The sequence below is a fragment of the Solea solea genome, chromosome 3 (assembly GCF_958295425.1).
Source record: "Solea solea chromosome 3, fSolSol10.1, whole genome shotgun sequence".
Taxonomy (NCBI): Eukaryota; Metazoa; Chordata; class Actinopteri; order Pleuronectiformes; family Soleidae; genus Solea; species Solea solea.
The window spans coordinates 7270420-7288581 of record NC_081136.1 but is presented as its reverse complement, the minus strand read 5'-3'; the positions used below and the strand labels follow the sequence as shown (position 1 = coordinate 7288581).

Below are 18162 nucleotides of genomic sequence, written 5' to 3'. Positions count from 1 at the left end.
AGCCTACAAATCCTGTACGTAGTCATTTTACGTGCAAAGACTTAAGTAGAAGAGGAGGCTTTGTATTGAACGCAGCCCGTTTGACAACGTCTGATTGTTTTTACACTGACAATGGCCTAGTATGTGTGTGTGTGCTTGTATTTATATCTTTGTAAGTTCCAAACACAACACACAAGCACAACTTTAAAGTGCTTTTTCAGGGTTCCGTTTTTGGGGTAAGGGTTAAGGGTAGGCCCTTAGTTGTGATGGTTAAGGTTCGGGTAAGGGGCTAGGGAGTGCATTATGTCTATGAGGCGTCCCCACCAAGGTACAAAAACAAGTTTGTGTGTGTGTGTGTAGGCTGCAAAGTGTCTGTCTAGCTTTAACAATGTCTAACAGCAACTCCCCCACTGTAAAAAAACCCCAAACAAACAGTACACACTCATGAACACGCAGTAACCGGGGCAACTGCATGACATCACAGCACAGTCACGCCCTCAGGGGAAACCTCACTCTATTATTCCACTCCTTTAGCAAAAACAATATGCTTTTCCTTTCTTTTCCCGCCATTCTTTCTGTGTGTCAGGAAAGATAAATGAGCGGCGTTTTGCGCCTGCGGCCCTGGTAACGCTCACTGAACCTTTCTCACAGTCTCAAAGTCACAAGGATGTGTGAAGGTGTGAGATAAGACACATCAGCCGCATGTGGGTGAGATCACACACACACACACACACAGATACCGTGTGTCCTTACATGCGAACATGAGAAGGCAAAACATGGATTTAAACACACCAAATTAGTTAGTTATATGAAGTGATAGTCACTTCTGTGTTAAATTTCACTGGAATTCAGAGACTGCATCGAATAGTGACGCACATCTGGCTTTTTTAGCTGATAAACTGACCCATTGTTACGCTATAAATAACAAAGCACCACAGTGTGGGCCAAATTTCTGTCCACCTATGATTAAATCACAGACAATTATTGCACAAACAGAAAGAGAACCATAGCAAATTAGATGGCTCACCACTGGCAATTCGAAAAACGTAATTATATTGATTGCTCCTTGTTCGTGTATGTCCCTAATCCCCAAATAGTCCCCGAAATGTGTGGGTTGTTTGCACGGAAATAAGCAATAAATTGCTGCAATCCTGAAATTTAGGCTCGGTTATACGAGTCTTGTAGCTTTTCTTTTCCTCTTGTGACAAGGCACACTCATAAATACATGTCTGGGGTATAAAGATTATGCCCACAGGGATTACAGGGGATTTAAAAAGTATCCTAAAAGCAACGTTTGCAGTACTTCTGAGGCTCTTCCTCCACACGTTTATCTTATATTGCAACATTTCACTTTTTTCCTACTGGTTTGCACAACAGTCCAACTCTCCCACCCTTTTTTATCAGCTTATGAAAACTTTTCCCCCGACACGTTGGACAACCTTTGTCCAGCATTTTGCCCCGCGTACTGTATTTTCTTTCTCCGATCCCCTCCCAGTGGTTGGGACATGCTAATAAAACAACCACAACAATACAAGCAGGAATGTTTTCTCAGGATGTGGACGACGTACTTTCCAGCGCCTGCTGACAGCACCAGCACGTCCGGTTCACATGTGCGGCAACAGGTCTACAATTATGAGATAACAGCTCCAGGCTGATGGTGTAATCTTGATGGATTGATGGATTGATGGATGGCAGGGCTGCGCGATTTATCACAAAATGATCAAAATATCCAAAAGACACTGCGATTATTTGATAAAGATTAAACGTATGACAGAACAGCATTATGAGGGGATTCTGCAGAAGCAAAATCTTGTACTTCACATGAGAAAATATGATTTATTTGTCAAAATAACCGCAATATGATTTGGTAAAATTAAGTAATTTAAGCATAGTTTGACTGAGAACCTTTCTAAAAGCTTCTTTATAATCATGTAAGGATAAAAAAGACGCTATTTTTGCACTAGACCATGTCCTGTCCACTTCACTAAGGCTGGATTGGAACCATTTTCAAACAGTTTTTTGGGACTAAACAGTTTCACAGTCATTATCCTGGCGTGTGCAGCAGAGAAACAGCTTTGAAAATGGGGGACTTAATGTTGCATGAAATGCAGAAGCAACAAAATTGGCAAATTGACTTACACCCTATCACAGAATAGTTGTATCGTGATATTATTGGCATCGTGGACCATGTATCGCGTTAAGATATCCTGCGATTCCCACCCCTACTTGAGAGAAGTCGAAACCCCAGAAATGATTGATCTTCAGGACTGACACGGCTTTGTCTCCACTGAAGAGACAGTCTCCAATAGACCCAAAGTCAAAAATGACTTGACAGACCATTGATTTGACTTCGGATTCTGTTAAATTAAATAAATTTTACATGACCTAGACCTCTGCAAGAACAATTTCATTTGTAACTGGCTCATACCATTTTATGCGAGTTCTTTCACGCTTACGTTTCACTTTAGAGGACTAATTTTTACTCTGACAGGCTTGAAATTTGTCCCTAAAGACTCAATGACAGCAGCTCTGGCAGAGAGAAATATGGACTGGAAGAGACAGAGCCAGAAATCCAAACTCACGAGTCCAGAGTGCCGGTTCCCACCAGCTCATCTTTCAGACCCTGTATATATTTATACATGTGCTGCCAGTTGGCACATGCACGCGTCTCCTTACTGTATGATAAGTCGGTTCCTTAAGCAGCTCGCACCTCCTCCATCATTTATAGACCACCAGGAAGCGTGGCATACGTTTAAAAGTGAACCTAAACGTTTGATATAATTCATTTCATCTGCAGTGCAGCAGTGCGGTGCGCCCGCCGAGAGAGAAAACGCAGAGCAGCAGACGAGCCTCCAACGCCGATCAGCTCGTGTCTGAACGGATTACATAAGTCTTCTCATCTCGTCCGTCATCGCTGATGGAAATCTTCAAAGCGGGCGTTCTTCTTATCCGCTTGTATCCCTCATTCACGTGGGAAAAGGAAGGGAGGATTACGGAGCGAGTAAATTGAGTTTTCAAGAAGTGGAGAGTTCACTTTCAAATGTGCACACAATCAAAACTTCAATCTGAACTAACTTCGGTTCTTGGTAATGTATCATTGCTTCTTCTATAAAATAAAACAACTATTCCCAGACAGAAGAAGTTAAGATAAAACACAGAATAAATCACCAACTGTAGCTAACAAAGCAAGAAGGTATAATATCTTCTTCTTTCAGCTTCTCCCTTGTGTCCTCTTCCGTTACACCAACTGTCCTCATGTCCTCCTTCACAACATCCATGACCTTTCTCTGCCCGTCTACTTCTTTTCCTCCTTCCTGGCAGCTCCATACAGGAACTACTCATTAATGAACACAAGACTACGACCTTTCCTATTTCAGTTTCCCTTCGTCACTACTTCAAGACTACTCATGGTGGCAGCTTAACTGAAAAGATGAGGACATTGACGACACTTTAGGGCCCGACCTATTGTCTTCTTCCAGGAATTATTATTTTCCTCCCTGAAAGATTGCATTTTGAGGCTGTGAACGTTGGTCAAAACTGACACGTAAACCAGAACGGGCGGAAAAATAAGGGAAATACGTGAATGTGGTGCAAAATGGCTCAGCAGAGACCCCTATGGTGAAATGCTGGAGAAAGCCAAAACTAAGTTGCACCAAATTTCACTAAACTTGGTGGAAACATGTCACAGCCCAAAACGGACAAAAAAGTCCATTGGGACCATGGCCTCAACTCAACAGGAAGTTGGCTATTTTGAATTTGGAGTCCATCTTGGCGATTTGCACGTTTCATAAAGCGACATAAAAAAAGTGTAAGTTTATACTGAGCAGATCAAAAATGAAATGTTATCAAAAGTTTTGCAGATTCAAAAAGGCGTGGCAAAGTCAGAAATCGGAATTTCTGCGAATTTCGACCATTCGCCACCAAACAGGAAGTGCCCTATAACTTCATCATACATTGACCGATCGGCTCAAAACTTCACACGTGAGACAAGAGACCCGGCCATAAAACAACAGCAGATGAAAACTGAGTCAAGGGCATAGCGCCACCTGCTGACAGGGCGCTGGCTGTGAGTGCTTGCACAACTCTTATATATGAAAGAGCTAAAAAATGTCAGATACAGCCAGAAACATCTACACAAAACATTTTGAAAAGGACACAACATTACAGACACAGTATCTGTATTCATCAGTATTGAACCCTGTTCCAAAACCCAGCAAGTTAGAACAATTTCATCATTTTGAAACCATTCCGTCTCCATGACAACAGTGGGTGTTTGTGTTCTTCTCTCACTCGGGCCTCGGTGTATGAGCTCATGATGCAGTTAATTAGACGTCTTGTCCCGAGACTCAGCAGAGGAGGACAGAATGTGTTCGAGGGCCCACATTTCTGCAGCAAGACGTGAACCCACAGGAGGGTTTCACCTCTGGACGTCTGGGTGGGTGGGACAAGGGTGTGTGCGTGTGAATGAATGCATGATTGGGGAGCTTTTTAAGCGATTGTGTGGAGATATTGGAACTTCGGAACCAAGAAAAGTTCCACTTCAGTTCAACTACAGGCAGCGAAAGCAATAACACGTTCGTTATTGTCTCTCAGGTTCCGCTATGAAGAAGCTATAAAGTCTCAACTGCATTAAGGACCATGATTATGACATTTTCCAGAGCTGAAAGTCAGATTACCTCACAGGAAACGGATTACTTCCATCTCTAAAGAGATTCATCTCATGCACTGCGAAGCCACTTACATAATGTGAGTGTGCACTGAGGAATTCCGCGCCGTCCAGAGCCAAGTCTGTTCTGCTCTTCCTTGAATTCAGCAGAGTGCGGAGGCTGTTACATCCTAATAAATACGCCGCACAACTGCCCCGTTGTGACTTGTAAATAAAATATAGTGCAGCTGATTCATTTGTGTACAAACAAGGTGTACAAAAGCTTCTTTTTTTTTTACGTTTTAAGTATGATGTTAGTTAACTATGTGAGGCCAATGCTTTAGAGCAAACCAAATGTGTGTCTAGCAACATGTGCATCTGGTTATACTGTAAAATGGGGGGGGGGGGGGGGGAGGAAATCTGGAGAGAAAAAGGACTGAAAATAACTCATTTACTCATAACATTTTTACACCACATTAAGTGGATTTAGTCAACAATGTCATCTGAAGTATAGTCTAGATTAGTCAGATTAAAAGTGTAAATGCAGAAAAACCAGTATCTGACGAATGAATCCTGAAATCCTTGTCTGTCAGACACAGATGTGAGATAAATCAATGATAGGTCAGACTGAACCGAGTTAAAGTGATAAATGTGTGTTTTTTTCCTCTTTTAACTACTTGTTTTGCTGTACTTGTGTGCATCTACTTACAAGTTACAACAGTCAAAAGTATCAACTATTAATGTTGAATTAACTTTTAAATAAACAGTATTATGTCCAATATAATATAATATAATAATTATTTTATAGAACATGTTGATGCTGGTAAAATATCAAATATCATTATAATTGTAATATTGGCCTCAATTAACGTGGTCTGCCACTTCATATCAAGCTACATTATAGACAGAATATAATACTAAATATAATATATATCACACTTTTAATTAAATTCACCATAAATATGTTTTTTTAATGTCTACTGTCATGTCTACTGTCATGACAAACACTTTTACTTTGAAAATCTATGAAATATCATCATAAATGTAGTTGATTTTTAGCTAATTTCCCACAGGACCAGACTGGACACTCATTGGCCCCCAGGTCATTTGAGTTTGAGGCCCCTGGTCGAGGCTAATGTGATATCAGTAATTTAGCCGAATCCAGTTCAGCAGGACTGTGTGTGTGAGAGAGACGGACAGAACATGTGTCTATTTGAGACACTACACCCCCAGAGATCTTATTTATGGTATATGATATACTGTTATAACATATACTATCCCTGACTGTGTTTCACAAAGACTCTCACTGTGTGTGTGTGTAAGCAGGGATAAATATACATGTGCTATGTGCTTTCTGCTATGAATGTGCAACCTTGACTGCACCTCATGTTTTACGATGACTCACCATGTCTGTGTGCATGTGTGTGTGTATGTGTGTGTTAGGGCCACATTCATTAGTCTAGTCCTTGACCTTGCCTGTACAGTTGTGAGCCTGCTGGCGTTGATGGGACTATGGGACTGAACTTAGAGAAAATTCAAGGTTGATCCTTGCGACATGTCAAACGAATCCACAGTGATCCACACTCTCACTGCACCGTAATTATTTACAAGTAGGTTTCTTATGTGGGGCCGTTGGTCTTTGGTCTAACAGTGACTACAATACATCTTATAACGCCCATTTTGACCCATCGATCCATTATCTTCCACTTGTCCAACAAGGATCCTGGGGGAGCTCGAGCCAATCCCAGTTGACATCATCAGAGAGGCGGATTATAAACTGGACAGGTCACCAGCCCATAACAGGACCAACATACAGAGAAGGGCTTTTTTTTTTTTTGGCTATAAAGTGAAGTAATCACTCATTCCATCCCAAGCACCCACACTCTCACAGGTCCAATTGAGCCACCTGAAATTGTGTTTAATTTATTTTTTCAGAGATTACATTGATTTATACCAAAAACATTATACTTTGAAGCAATATAATCCCAGGATTCTCTGTATATCTATCTATCTATCTATCTATTTATCTATCTATCTATCTATCTATCTATCTATCTATCTATCTATCTATCTATCTATCTATCTATCTATCACTCTATCTCTTTCTCAGTATCTATTTATCTTGCATTTCCCCTTGATATGTGTGTGTGTGTATGAGGTCAACATCCCTGGCCCAGTAACACACACACACACACACACTCCCCACCTGGCTCTGTTCTGCTCAGCCTGCTTCCAAGAAGGAGACAATCCAATAGCCAACACCCAACTGAGAACATCGCAACCATCTGCTAATATAACACCAGTGATCCCACCGTCAGGACCTCCACATGTGTGTCCAGCACCGCCAGCGTCCGTGTACTGATCACCTTCCAGGAAGAAACACAGCCGCACGGAGAGGAAGGTCAGAAACAATGTAATCCATAAATCTGTCAGAAGCTCAAACGGGAGACGCTACGAAGGAGTCAAGGCTGTAATTCACACATCACGCTGTAAACATTACCGTTAAAGTCTGCTGACACTGATGATTTATTATCCAAACAGTTGTTGACCAAACAATCTCAGATTAGCACGACTCACTTTTACAGTATTTTGTAGGAATTGACAATCATGTACAACACTATAACATACACTTTTCAGCCACTTTATTAGGCACACCTCTTCAACTGATTAATGCAAATATCTAATCAGCCAATCACATGGTAGCAACTCACTGCATTTAGACATGGAAACATGGTAAAGACAACCTAAGAACCACTTTAAATCGAGGAAGAAAGGTGATTTAAATGACTTTAAACATGACATGGCTGTTGGTGTCAACTGTGCTGGTCTCGGTTTTTTCAGAAACTGCTGGGATTTTTACACATAAGTAGAGCTGCAACTAAGGATTATTATCATAGTCCATCAACCGTTTGGTCCATAAAATGTCAGAAAATGTTGACCAGTGTTTTTCAAACCTCAAAACAAGGAAGCTTTAGCTTAGCTTATGTTTATTTTATATAGACGTTACATAGTATTTATAGTAATTGTTGCAGCTCCACACATAAGCATCTCTAAAAGGGTGTTTTTAATGCCAGTGGTCAGAGAACGAACCGCCAAACTAGTTTTAAAACACATAATAAGCAGGTTTAAGCAGGTTTGCCCCTTTAAAAAGAAAGATATGTTAAAGAATCTGGGTCGTGTTTTAATCAGAAAAATGGAACTCATCTGACGTGGCTGCCTACTGTACAAATAAATCTGTTTTCAGATTTATAGAAGCAATAAAATTCCACTCCCGTGTTTGGGAGTGTGTCTAAATGCTCATAAACGTGTGTGTAAATAGTGAGTGTCTGACATAAGGATTCTTTCACCACTGCACTGACTTTGCAATCAGTTCTCATACGGCCTTGCAGACATTGGGGTGTGGCAGCATATTTTAGTATTCCCTGCTGTATTCAAATGCTGTTTGGATGAGGTGATGGTACTTAAGAGGAGTAGAAACAGATTTCGGATTAAAGTCCGTGAGAGATGTTTTGCAGACGGTGTGGGCTTAAAAGCACGCGCGAGACGCAGACATAACAGGATATATAGAGACAGGCAAAGTTGGTACCTAAACAAAACACACTTCCTCAACCGCACGGCTTGATGTTGACGGCAGCTGCCATGAAAACAGCAATTACGGCTCGTCATGTTCTGTAATCTGAGGCGATTAAAGCTGCAGTCAGGGTTTTTGTTTTTGTAAGTAGCAACACAACGGTAAACCATAATCAAATTACCAAAAAAAAGTTAACCATCAACAAACCACATGTGGCGGTGAAGGTCCTTCCAGAGCTACTAAATGGACCAAATAGTTAACAAAATATTTATATATTGATGCGTTAAAAATGCAAGACTGTCATTTTCTAACAATGCAACATGCACAGTATATCAAAAAAGTAAATAAATGCCACCAATCAACATTAACAAACGTAAAGAAGATAATATTAATACCGCATTAATCATTTACAAAATTTGCCTTAGTGGGAAACGGTGGCGGCCCAGGTTCTAAAACTGTGTATTTAAACTTTATTATGCAGTTATATCTTAACCAAAGGCCCTATATTTATGATTCAAATAGTATGTGAACTAAATCATGACATCAGCCAAAATTATGTCGGCATTAAATAGAGAAAGTGTGAAAATATGACTTTCTTGAGTGTATAATGTATTATTATCTTAAATATGAGAAATGTATGTAAGAGAAATATTAAATTTAAGTATATTTTTACTCACAATCCTTCTTTTTTACCTCTTGACGATTAATCTTATATCGGAGCATATTTTTCATCCAGTTGTATGTCATTTTGATATAAAAAGAAGCTAACGTGATTGCTAGCTTGTGGGTTTTAGCCTGAAAATTATATATTTATACTTCACTACAGCTTGGTTATTTTATTTATTATTTATTTTTTCCCTTTTATATAGCCATGTAGTGTGTTGGTAACACACGGTAAAAAACACTTTGTGTTAATCATTAGTAAACCAAGAGCTACATTGATATAAATCAAGTGCTAAAGAGGCTAACACCAGCTCATGCTAATCCTGTCCTCATTTCTGTCCGGTGTTAATTACACATATTATCTGACCGCTCCTCCACTTTAAACCTGGCGCTGTTGGATTACTGGCTAACGCCCAGGGTTGGTTGTAATTGGCACTAAAACATCAGTTAGTGTCAGGGGACGTGGGCTTGAATCTCCTCCAGGTTCATTGTGAGAACTTTGAGATACTGTGGCAGGTCTGAGGTGAAGTAGTAGCTCCAGAGACTGGGTGTCTATGGTCTGTATGTCACACTTTTACCGGATATTATTATCTATGAAGAATGTGCTGCATCCAAATTTAGTTTCCACTCAAATTGCTGTGGTTTATTTGTGCTAAACTCTGATAAATACTCCAGATGTCAGAGAACTTTTTGTGTTTTTATTTGTATTTTAATCTTGCATTTTTATTTGGTTATTTATCATATTTTAATTACAATGTATTTGACTTTGAATATCTTCCTTTTGAACATTTATCGTCATTATTGCTAAATACTAAAAGATAATTGTATTATCTATTATCTGTTATATTATAATTGTTGGTATTGTATGGAAGAGGATTAGGATTTTTTTAAATTTTCGAATGACTTTAATCTCAGAATTTGTCTTTCTTCTCAGAATTTTGGCTTTAATCTCAGAATTCTCTTAATTTCCCCCCTCAAACGTATTTAATCCTAATAATTCTGACTTTAATCTCAGAATTCTGACCATTTTTTCTCAAAAGTCAGGCTTTTATTTTTTTAAATTTAATTTCCAATTTGTTTATTACTTGTGTCCCTCATCCTCTTATATTACATGTATATTATATTCATGGCATTTTATTACACTCATTATTCTCCTTACAGTCCTATGTATCCGTATTGTATTTTTAAACCTTTAGCTGTGTTGTCATGTTGTGGATTTATGAATAGGAGGAGTCTTGTGTTGTTTCCTGTGCTCAAACAAAACCTCTGTGACTGTTGCGTCTACATGGTATTAATACACCTCCGGTATGTCACGCAGTAAATCAGCCAGCTTTTCCCAATTAAGCACTTCTGAAAAGTGAACCTAACAAGTTCATCCAGAGAGGAGAACATTCTGTCTTTAACCATTACCAAAATAATAACATTAGACATCTGATAAATGTAACCTGAGGCATGTAATCATCTCTATTGACTCATTTCTTTGCAGGTTAAACATAAAAGCTGCTCCTGAAAGAATAAACTCAGCCTAATTAATGAGGTATGAATGTCTGGTTCCTTCAGGTGTCATTAATCAGCACAAACATTGTGTGACTGTGAAAAATTAAAGGGGGTGAGCAAAGAAAATGTTTAAATTCTCCAAGCAGTGGCTTTAAAGCTGGGGTAAGCAGATGAAAAAAATCTTGACTATAAAGTCTCTCAGTCCTAAGCCCCTCCCACACAAAGACAGGCGCAAAGGACCCGAGGCGAAGTCTCCGTCTCTCAAAGTCTTCATCCATATTGACACGTAGTTTACCGTGTTTTTTTTTTTGAATTTACATTTCCACCGAAGGGACATGTACTGTACATGCAGCTGCTTTGTAGGACAGCCAATAGGAGGCGCCCTCTCTCTCTGACCTGTGCTGTGATTGGTCAAAGTTATCTAGTTCTTTTTTTCAGTAATGCCAAAAATATGTTGCTTTTTCCCACCTTAAATACAGAACGGATGTAGATATTAGTATTTTTTGTAAATAATCTGCAAAAAGAAAGAAACTTTACACACAATAAGCAAAGTAAGACATGATGTTGCCTGAAAATCTTGATTTAATCTTTACAAAAGAAACACATTCTTAAATATATTGAGATAATATTGTTATTGTGGCTTAATGTGAACACAGCATAATTAATCTCACCATCTTCCCAGATTGTATCTATTAACTCAGTGAGCACATTGTTGTCATTAATTGCTCAGAGCTTTTGGCAAAAACTATAAAACAGAAAAGATCCAATTAAGTGTAATTATCCTTTAAGTGGACACAGGAAACAGCTGATGATTATTTGCAATTGTCGTGCATCACTGACACTGACATGTGACCGCTCACAGCGTCCAGATTAAGATAGAGGACGAGGACATGAATGCAGAGACAGGGAGTCTGCCTGTCGCTGACATATTAAAAAAAAAGGGGGGGTGGGGGTGGGGGGGGGGGTGATAAACTCCTGGAAGCTACCGACACTGTAGCGACCCAGCCGGTAACCTAGCAACCGGGGCGTGTGTTGACAACAACATTGGTGTGACACAAGGCTCGTGCCGAGAGTCTGGGCTGGGAGGGGCGCAAACACACATTCTAATAAAGTACGGTCACATGCAGAAAGAAGTCCTACACACACACACACACACACACATCTGAAGTATCTAACGCAAACACCCAGCCAAAAATACACACACGCGCACACTGAATAACCCACATCTACTTCTATGAGCGACAAATTAAATGAATTATTTTCTGAATTACAAATGATTTAGTAGTTAAGGACGTCCACAATTGTTCACACAGACTCTTGATCGTGATAATCCATGACTTACTGTAATCCAAACAAAAGTTAGCATAGTTTTGCTGTATTGTTTTCATCTATGAAGCCTCTCGTTGATGCTAAAATAACGATGCACTAATCAAGTCCAATACCCTATCTAAGGTCCTTGTAATACGCTGGAATTGATTGAACAGCCATCTGTGAGACCTAATGACGCTCATAAATATAAATAAGTCATAAGTATCTTCGGTATCGATCCGATACTGGTCAAAATAACTGGATCTGTATCGCATGCTTCACTAAGCACACACTAAAAAAGTAGCTCATTTTAGCTGAGTCATGCTTATTTCTTCTTTCTGGTGGAAGAATATTTGTTGCACAGTTGGGGAATCTCTGAAATGACTCAGCACAAAGGTGTTAACAGTTTTTTAGTTTGAAAGAATGGTCTAAAATAGCTGGATCTAAGTGATATCGGTTGGTGATATCGGTATCGGACACAACTTCAGAGGAGATGTTTCTGTTTTCCACAGATGGGGTGAGGTGGGGGAGGAGGGGCGAGTACACAGAGGTGAGCTGTGACATACCTTTACATACGAAGCACTTGATGTGGAAGTGTTTGTTCTGAACCCGCAGGGCCTCGCCTTTGCACGGCTTCCCACAGTTCTGACAGGGGATCGGTCCTCCTCCGCCGCCGCCGCCCTGCTTCTTCTTCTGCTGCTGCTCCAGAGGGCTGTGGACAGCCTGCTGCTGAAACACTGCAGGACACGACCACACGGAGACACAGAGAGAGAGAGAGGGGGACACTTTGTAAGACACGTAAGACAGCGTATGTAGATGCAAAAAAAAAAACAGACGTATACGAGACGAGAGATAAACCAGATGCACACACTTCAGGACAGGTCTTTTCTTAAGCGTCATCACAGGCATTAACTTTAATGTACAACTATCCAGTCCATTATCCACCATCATATTATATCTGTTTGAAAGCCCATTCAATTATTTCAAAATAAAGGCCCCTCAATTCTTTGGTGCTCCATGATACAACTACCTAATAAGTTCTTCTCCAGGTGGGACAGTCATGTACAGTCTTAGAGTGCTTAGAGTCTCAGTTTGATCCACGGTTACTGTCACGGACAAGGGTGGTCTGGTCCACTGCAGACCGAAGTGGGCCAGACTCACGGAGAACAGGAACTGGCCTTAAAGTGACATAAACCAGAAATTAGATAGGAAGGATCTAAAAGATAAAAACACAATGGGCTCGTACAGAACCTGCCTGTAACCCAAAAATACGAGGCCATGAAACCTGTTTTTCACACTTAAACGTGTTTGTTTTTACTACTCATGACATCGTCTACCTTCGGTCCCTGGAGGACTCGGCTTGCCCCGGGTTGTTAGTCTAGTCTAGTAAAGACTAAAATGAATATTAACGGTAACATTTAACAGTTTGTCGGGTGTTTTAGGGGACCAAGAAACATGAAGTCACTGAAGAGCCGAGCAGAGTACAACAACCTTCAAAGAGTCACCTGGCGATGACACAAGAAGGCAAAACACGCAACGGAAGCGCTTGACATCTCCATCAAAACACTACTTTTCACCCCTTTTATAATAACCACGCCTGAATATTCTCACATGCTTATCAGCCTTTCATGGCATCGGTTGCATAAAAGTCTCTTTGTGTGCTCAGGAAACGCCGGTGTCGTCAGACCGGTTTCACCGTGCCTCCGTGGTTACTGATAATTGGGCTTGGAAAAAAGAGGAGTTGATCAAATGAACTGATTTAGAAAAAAGAGGCAGAGAGAGAAAGAGAGGGAATCATAGCAGTGAGGCAAGCAGAGCTGCTCTCTGGAAACTCACTAAGAACTTTGTTTCTGGTGGGAATTGTCTTTCTTTCAAGTTCCCTGGATTAACTAGATTATGAGTGGCTGTTTTATCGGCTGACTGAGATGAACTAAAATGCACAACGTTTCTCAGGTTTTTTCTCTGTATAGCCTATGATGCAGGAAAATTAAACATTTCAAAAGAGAATGCATTAGTTTTGGGCCACTTATTGCTCAGTCTGGCCAAACCAAACATTCTATTCAAATGGTTACGAGGGTGATTGATTCATTCAAATATACGCATTATTCTTTTAACAATGAGAAATGTCACTCAAATCAAGCAAGAAGAGGCTTTAAATTCTAAAATTGTTCTCTTCCATTTGGTTTATCTGATGTAAATAAAGACAATAAAACAGTTGTAAACACATTTACCAGCTATTAATTAAGTGTGGTTGCCTTATTTCTAGGAAACAATAAGAGAAGACAGACAACATCGCTCTCATGTCTGGATGTTTGGTGTGGTTTGGCACAAAGACTTAAAGGCAGGTGGAAACAACAAGCCCATCTCTTTCCAAGGTCAAAAACACAACCATTATTCTGACAGAAACTAAATTCAATTGTGAAAACGGCAAAAGCCAGTGAGGCCAGTCATGGCATCGGTGATCTTATCTGTGTTTCTCTGCCTCTCCTTTACACCTCACACTTTGTCCAAAGCCCAAATTGAATTTACTCCTTGATGTTAACAGTGGGTACAGAGTGAAAAGAGATTAAGCGGCAGATTACGCAGTGTCACTTTTTATGTCTCTGTGCCAGTGGTAACCTTGGCTACAGAGTCTGTCAAATTGTCTCTTAAGAGAATTCCCTCAAATGTGGTACTAACGTCTACTTGGACAGTTTCCGTGACTTGACAAAACACATTTTCAGCATGGAGAATGCTATACCTCAAGCCACAGTAACTAGTTTTAGTAACAGTGGTATGTCTGCACTACATATCTAGACAAACGTGGATGTAAACTCAAGCTACAGTGGTTTGCAGGGGTATACAACTATAAAACTAACTTACTCCATCTCTAGTTTGAGGTATAATCATTTATTTTGAAAGTTCCGTTTCTACCATTCCACACAAAAAGGTATTGGCCCATTTGTGCCCTGCTCTGCTGGGGGATTCTTGACAGGAGAGTAAGAACAGCCACCAGACCAAAGAGACCCACAGGAGCAACACATTCTTCAGCAAGTTTTACAAGGGCCTCTCACCCACAGTGGGGGTACAAAGCCATTTCTCAGCATTGTAGAGTGTGCGACTGTGAGTCCAAGACAAACACAGCCTCCCAAAGCTACTTAGATCTCATTACAATGATAAACCCTTATTCCAGAGATTCAACTGTAAAATCCCCAAATGGGAAATGCATCACGGAGACACTTAGCATTCATAGGGTCAGCAAATATAATGAAAACGTGGAGAGAGGAAATTCCTTGCGGAGTTTTCTTTGGATGACACTTAAGTCCTCAGAGCTGCTTTCATTCAGTCCACATGTCTTTCTTACAATGTGACCTCCGATTTGAAAATGTGCTGACTCCGAAATTGAATTACAACAACAATAGGGATTTTGGGGAGTGTGGTGCCTATATTGTTTTGTACGTAGGAGGTGTGGTTTTACACCAGCTACCAGTGTCGAGTGCAGTTGTGGGCATGCTACCCAATAAAGACAAGAATTTAGGAGGGGAAAGTCTTGAGTCCTCGTAAAATAACAGGTCTAAGACCCGGGTTGATTGCAACCATCTGTAACAGACCATCCAAGAGTAAGACTGGGTGTAAGGCAGAAGGGATTGGTAGTCATCGGGGAGCCGGGTGGGGCTCTGGCTTCCGATATGACCCAGCATGCAATGCTGTGCCCTTGCACCTGTTGGTGGGGATCCAGTATCTCTACTTCCTCTCCAGGCAACAAATAGAAACGGAAGGCGGGGATGAGAAGGAGACACGACATGATCTTTAGGGCCAGATGTAGAACCTAGCGAGTTGCACCAGACATTCAGGCTGCCAGTGGTCTGTGATAAGGCTCCAGTATGCTGTCAATGGGGACGTGGGGGAGGAGGTGGAAGTGAGAGGTTGTTGCTGTTTATAGTTGATAAATTTAGCTGCTCAAATGTATAATGAGGAGTCAGTATAAACCATGGATGAATCACCGCTGCTTGTGTCCTTGTTAGGCTTCATGACAGGCAACAAATGTGTTTCCCAAGGGCGCAGTTTGCACCAGTGAATTGCTGTTCGAGCAAGTGGCTTACACTAAAGGGGTCAAAGGTTGAAGACCTCATGGCCTTGACATTTCTGTGCTAATCTAGATGAAGAGAGAGCTGGGTGAAAGACTACAAATGAGCTAACTTGTTATCAGTCCAGTATTGGCAAAATACACAAGATACTCAGATACTGGAGAAAGAAAAGAGTAAAATACAATATGAAGAAAAGGCTTCATTCAACACAGGCAACATGCTTTAGAGAGACGTCTGCCATGACAGTGGAACTCCAATAGAGGATGTAAGAAGTGGAAATGATTTGGACATTGGTGACTTTGGCCTTGATAAGTTCCACACAAATTGAACAGAACATCGCAAAACCAGTCTCGGCCTTCACCGAGTTGTTCTTGCATGATTGTTTCGAGAGCGATTTTTCCTGCATTTGTGCTTGAAAGAAGCACCACAAACACTTACGTTGTTACGAAATCAACCTGTACAGATAAGTTGGTTATGTCTGGATACACAAATCTAATTTGGTCACTTGCAGACAGTGTGCCTGATTTGGACAGACAGTGACTTAATTCATGCTGTCGTGCAGAGCAGCATGAAGAGTTCAAAACCTACCACCGCCCCCCGAGCCACCCTCTATCCTTCCTACTCCAGCCTGTGTCCTGTCCTCTCCAGTTGCCCAGTTGTCCATATCATCAATCACCCTTTCGGGTGTCTGTTCTCGGGTTGACAGCCACTACTGATGCTGTTGTCCTAGAGGCCGCCGCCCCCAAGCAGGCAGCTATCTGAGCAATTCAACTCTACACGTCTGTAATGCCCACACTCACACCACTGGAAGCCCCTGAGAACACACACTGAGTGTTGGTGGACATTTGCGGCTAACCACCTGCACAAATGTACCACACAAATGCCCAAACATGGGCATGAAGCTACAAAACGTGGATATATAGCATCTGCCTCTGATGCCTCATGAAGTAGTTGCCCTATATCTTATGCATGGTCAACAACTATATTTTAGATGGTACATATTTGAAATCTTGCTCAACGCCAAACTACTGCTACTGGGATAGGAATTTTAAAGAGAAACAAATTTCAAATGACTTCTGCAACAACATGAAATGTCTTATAGTGTACACACACTGGATATATGATAAGGGATACACAAGCAACTTTATCTCAAATGCCTTTTCAAGAAGTCATGCTCTAGCACCTGCTAAAAATAGAGTTCCCTCAGCTCGTGGGGATCCCATGGTACTCTGCAACATTCCTGGTGTGAACCATCTGCAGAGGTGGCGGGGAATCAAACTGCTCATATTACCACGGCAGGAGTACTTTGTGGTCGCCGAGCTGTTGACCTTGGGGACTTTCACTCTCATATGTATAAACGCACCATCATACGCCAAAGAAATGCAGATTATGTGCGTGTGTTACTTTCATGGAAACGTTCAGGGCATAATGGAAATACTTGGACTCCATCAAGAGTTCTATGGAAATGATACCATCCATCCATCATCCATCCATCTTCTACCGCTTCATCCTCCATATGAGGGTCGTGGGGGGTGCTGTGCCAATCTCAGCTGACATAGGGCGTTAGGTGGGGTACACCCTGGATAGGTGTTGCAAGACATCCAAAATAAAAAGCAACCGTATGAACACCAAGACTAGCACAATAAAAACGGCTAAGGCTAGCATCACAATAAGCCAAGTTGTCACATGGATCATAAGCTCTCGTGTCAGAAACCAAGATCAAAATAAGTACCAGAAGACAGAACTCTTGGCATCTTCGATAGACTTTCTCGTTTTTTTTAAAAATGGCTGGTTTGATTGTGGTGTCGCACTCATGACCCTTCTAGTGAGGACAATCTCTGCCCAATCGGTGGCCGACAGTCTTGGGCAGTCAGTATCGGCTCAGCTTGCTTGGGAACCTCGCCAGAGCAGGTACAAAAACAACAACAGGTACCGGGTACTATTCCTGAGGGACACATGCTACACTGAATCAGTGTACAGTTAAAACTTATCTCCTTTGTGATGGTACTTTGTTGGTGGGAAGGCTTGTCTGTGGATCCTACATAACTACGGTACTGGGACTTTAGCCTCTAGCAGGTCTAACCAAGCCGTACAGGTTCACAGGGTTTGAAGTACATGGTCCTACCCAGTATATCTACCATCAAGATACAGAAGCAACGCATGCTTTATGCCCCTAAGACGAAGGGGACAAACAATTTTGTAGTTGTAAAATTATTGATTCTACCCACTACTATCACAAGAAATGGGATTTAACATCCTTCAACCTTCCATCAAGTTTCAATAAGGTCATGGATTGTTTTATAAAGTTGCAAATGGAATCTGAGCTTGCCCAAAGTATACGTGCAAAACACATCAAGACATTCAACAGACTTGTTCAAGCTTTTGAACACTATCGACTGATTAGATTTACCGCAAGGAGAGTTTCTAAGAAC

The 18162-nt window shown here is 41.0% G+C and overlaps 1 protein-coding gene across 9 annotated transcripts in view; it reads right to left on the bottom strand.

Moving 5' to 3' along the window:
* The window catches only part of ablim2 (actin binding LIM protein family, member 2), a 79672-nt gene that overhangs the window by 39921 nt on the left and 21589 nt on the right, over positions 1–18162 (bottom strand). For all 9 annotated transcript variants that reach the window (XR_009239848.1, XR_009239850.1, XR_009239854.1 and 6 more), the window contains exon 2: positions 12230–12400. Coding sequence is in view for 1 of the 9 variants with exons in the window: in XM_058623619.1 (XP_058479602.1) it covers positions 12230–12400 (171 nt within the window). In the remaining 8 variants the exon portion in view is untranslated. The remainder of the gene's footprint in view (positions 1–12229; positions 12401–18162) is intronic.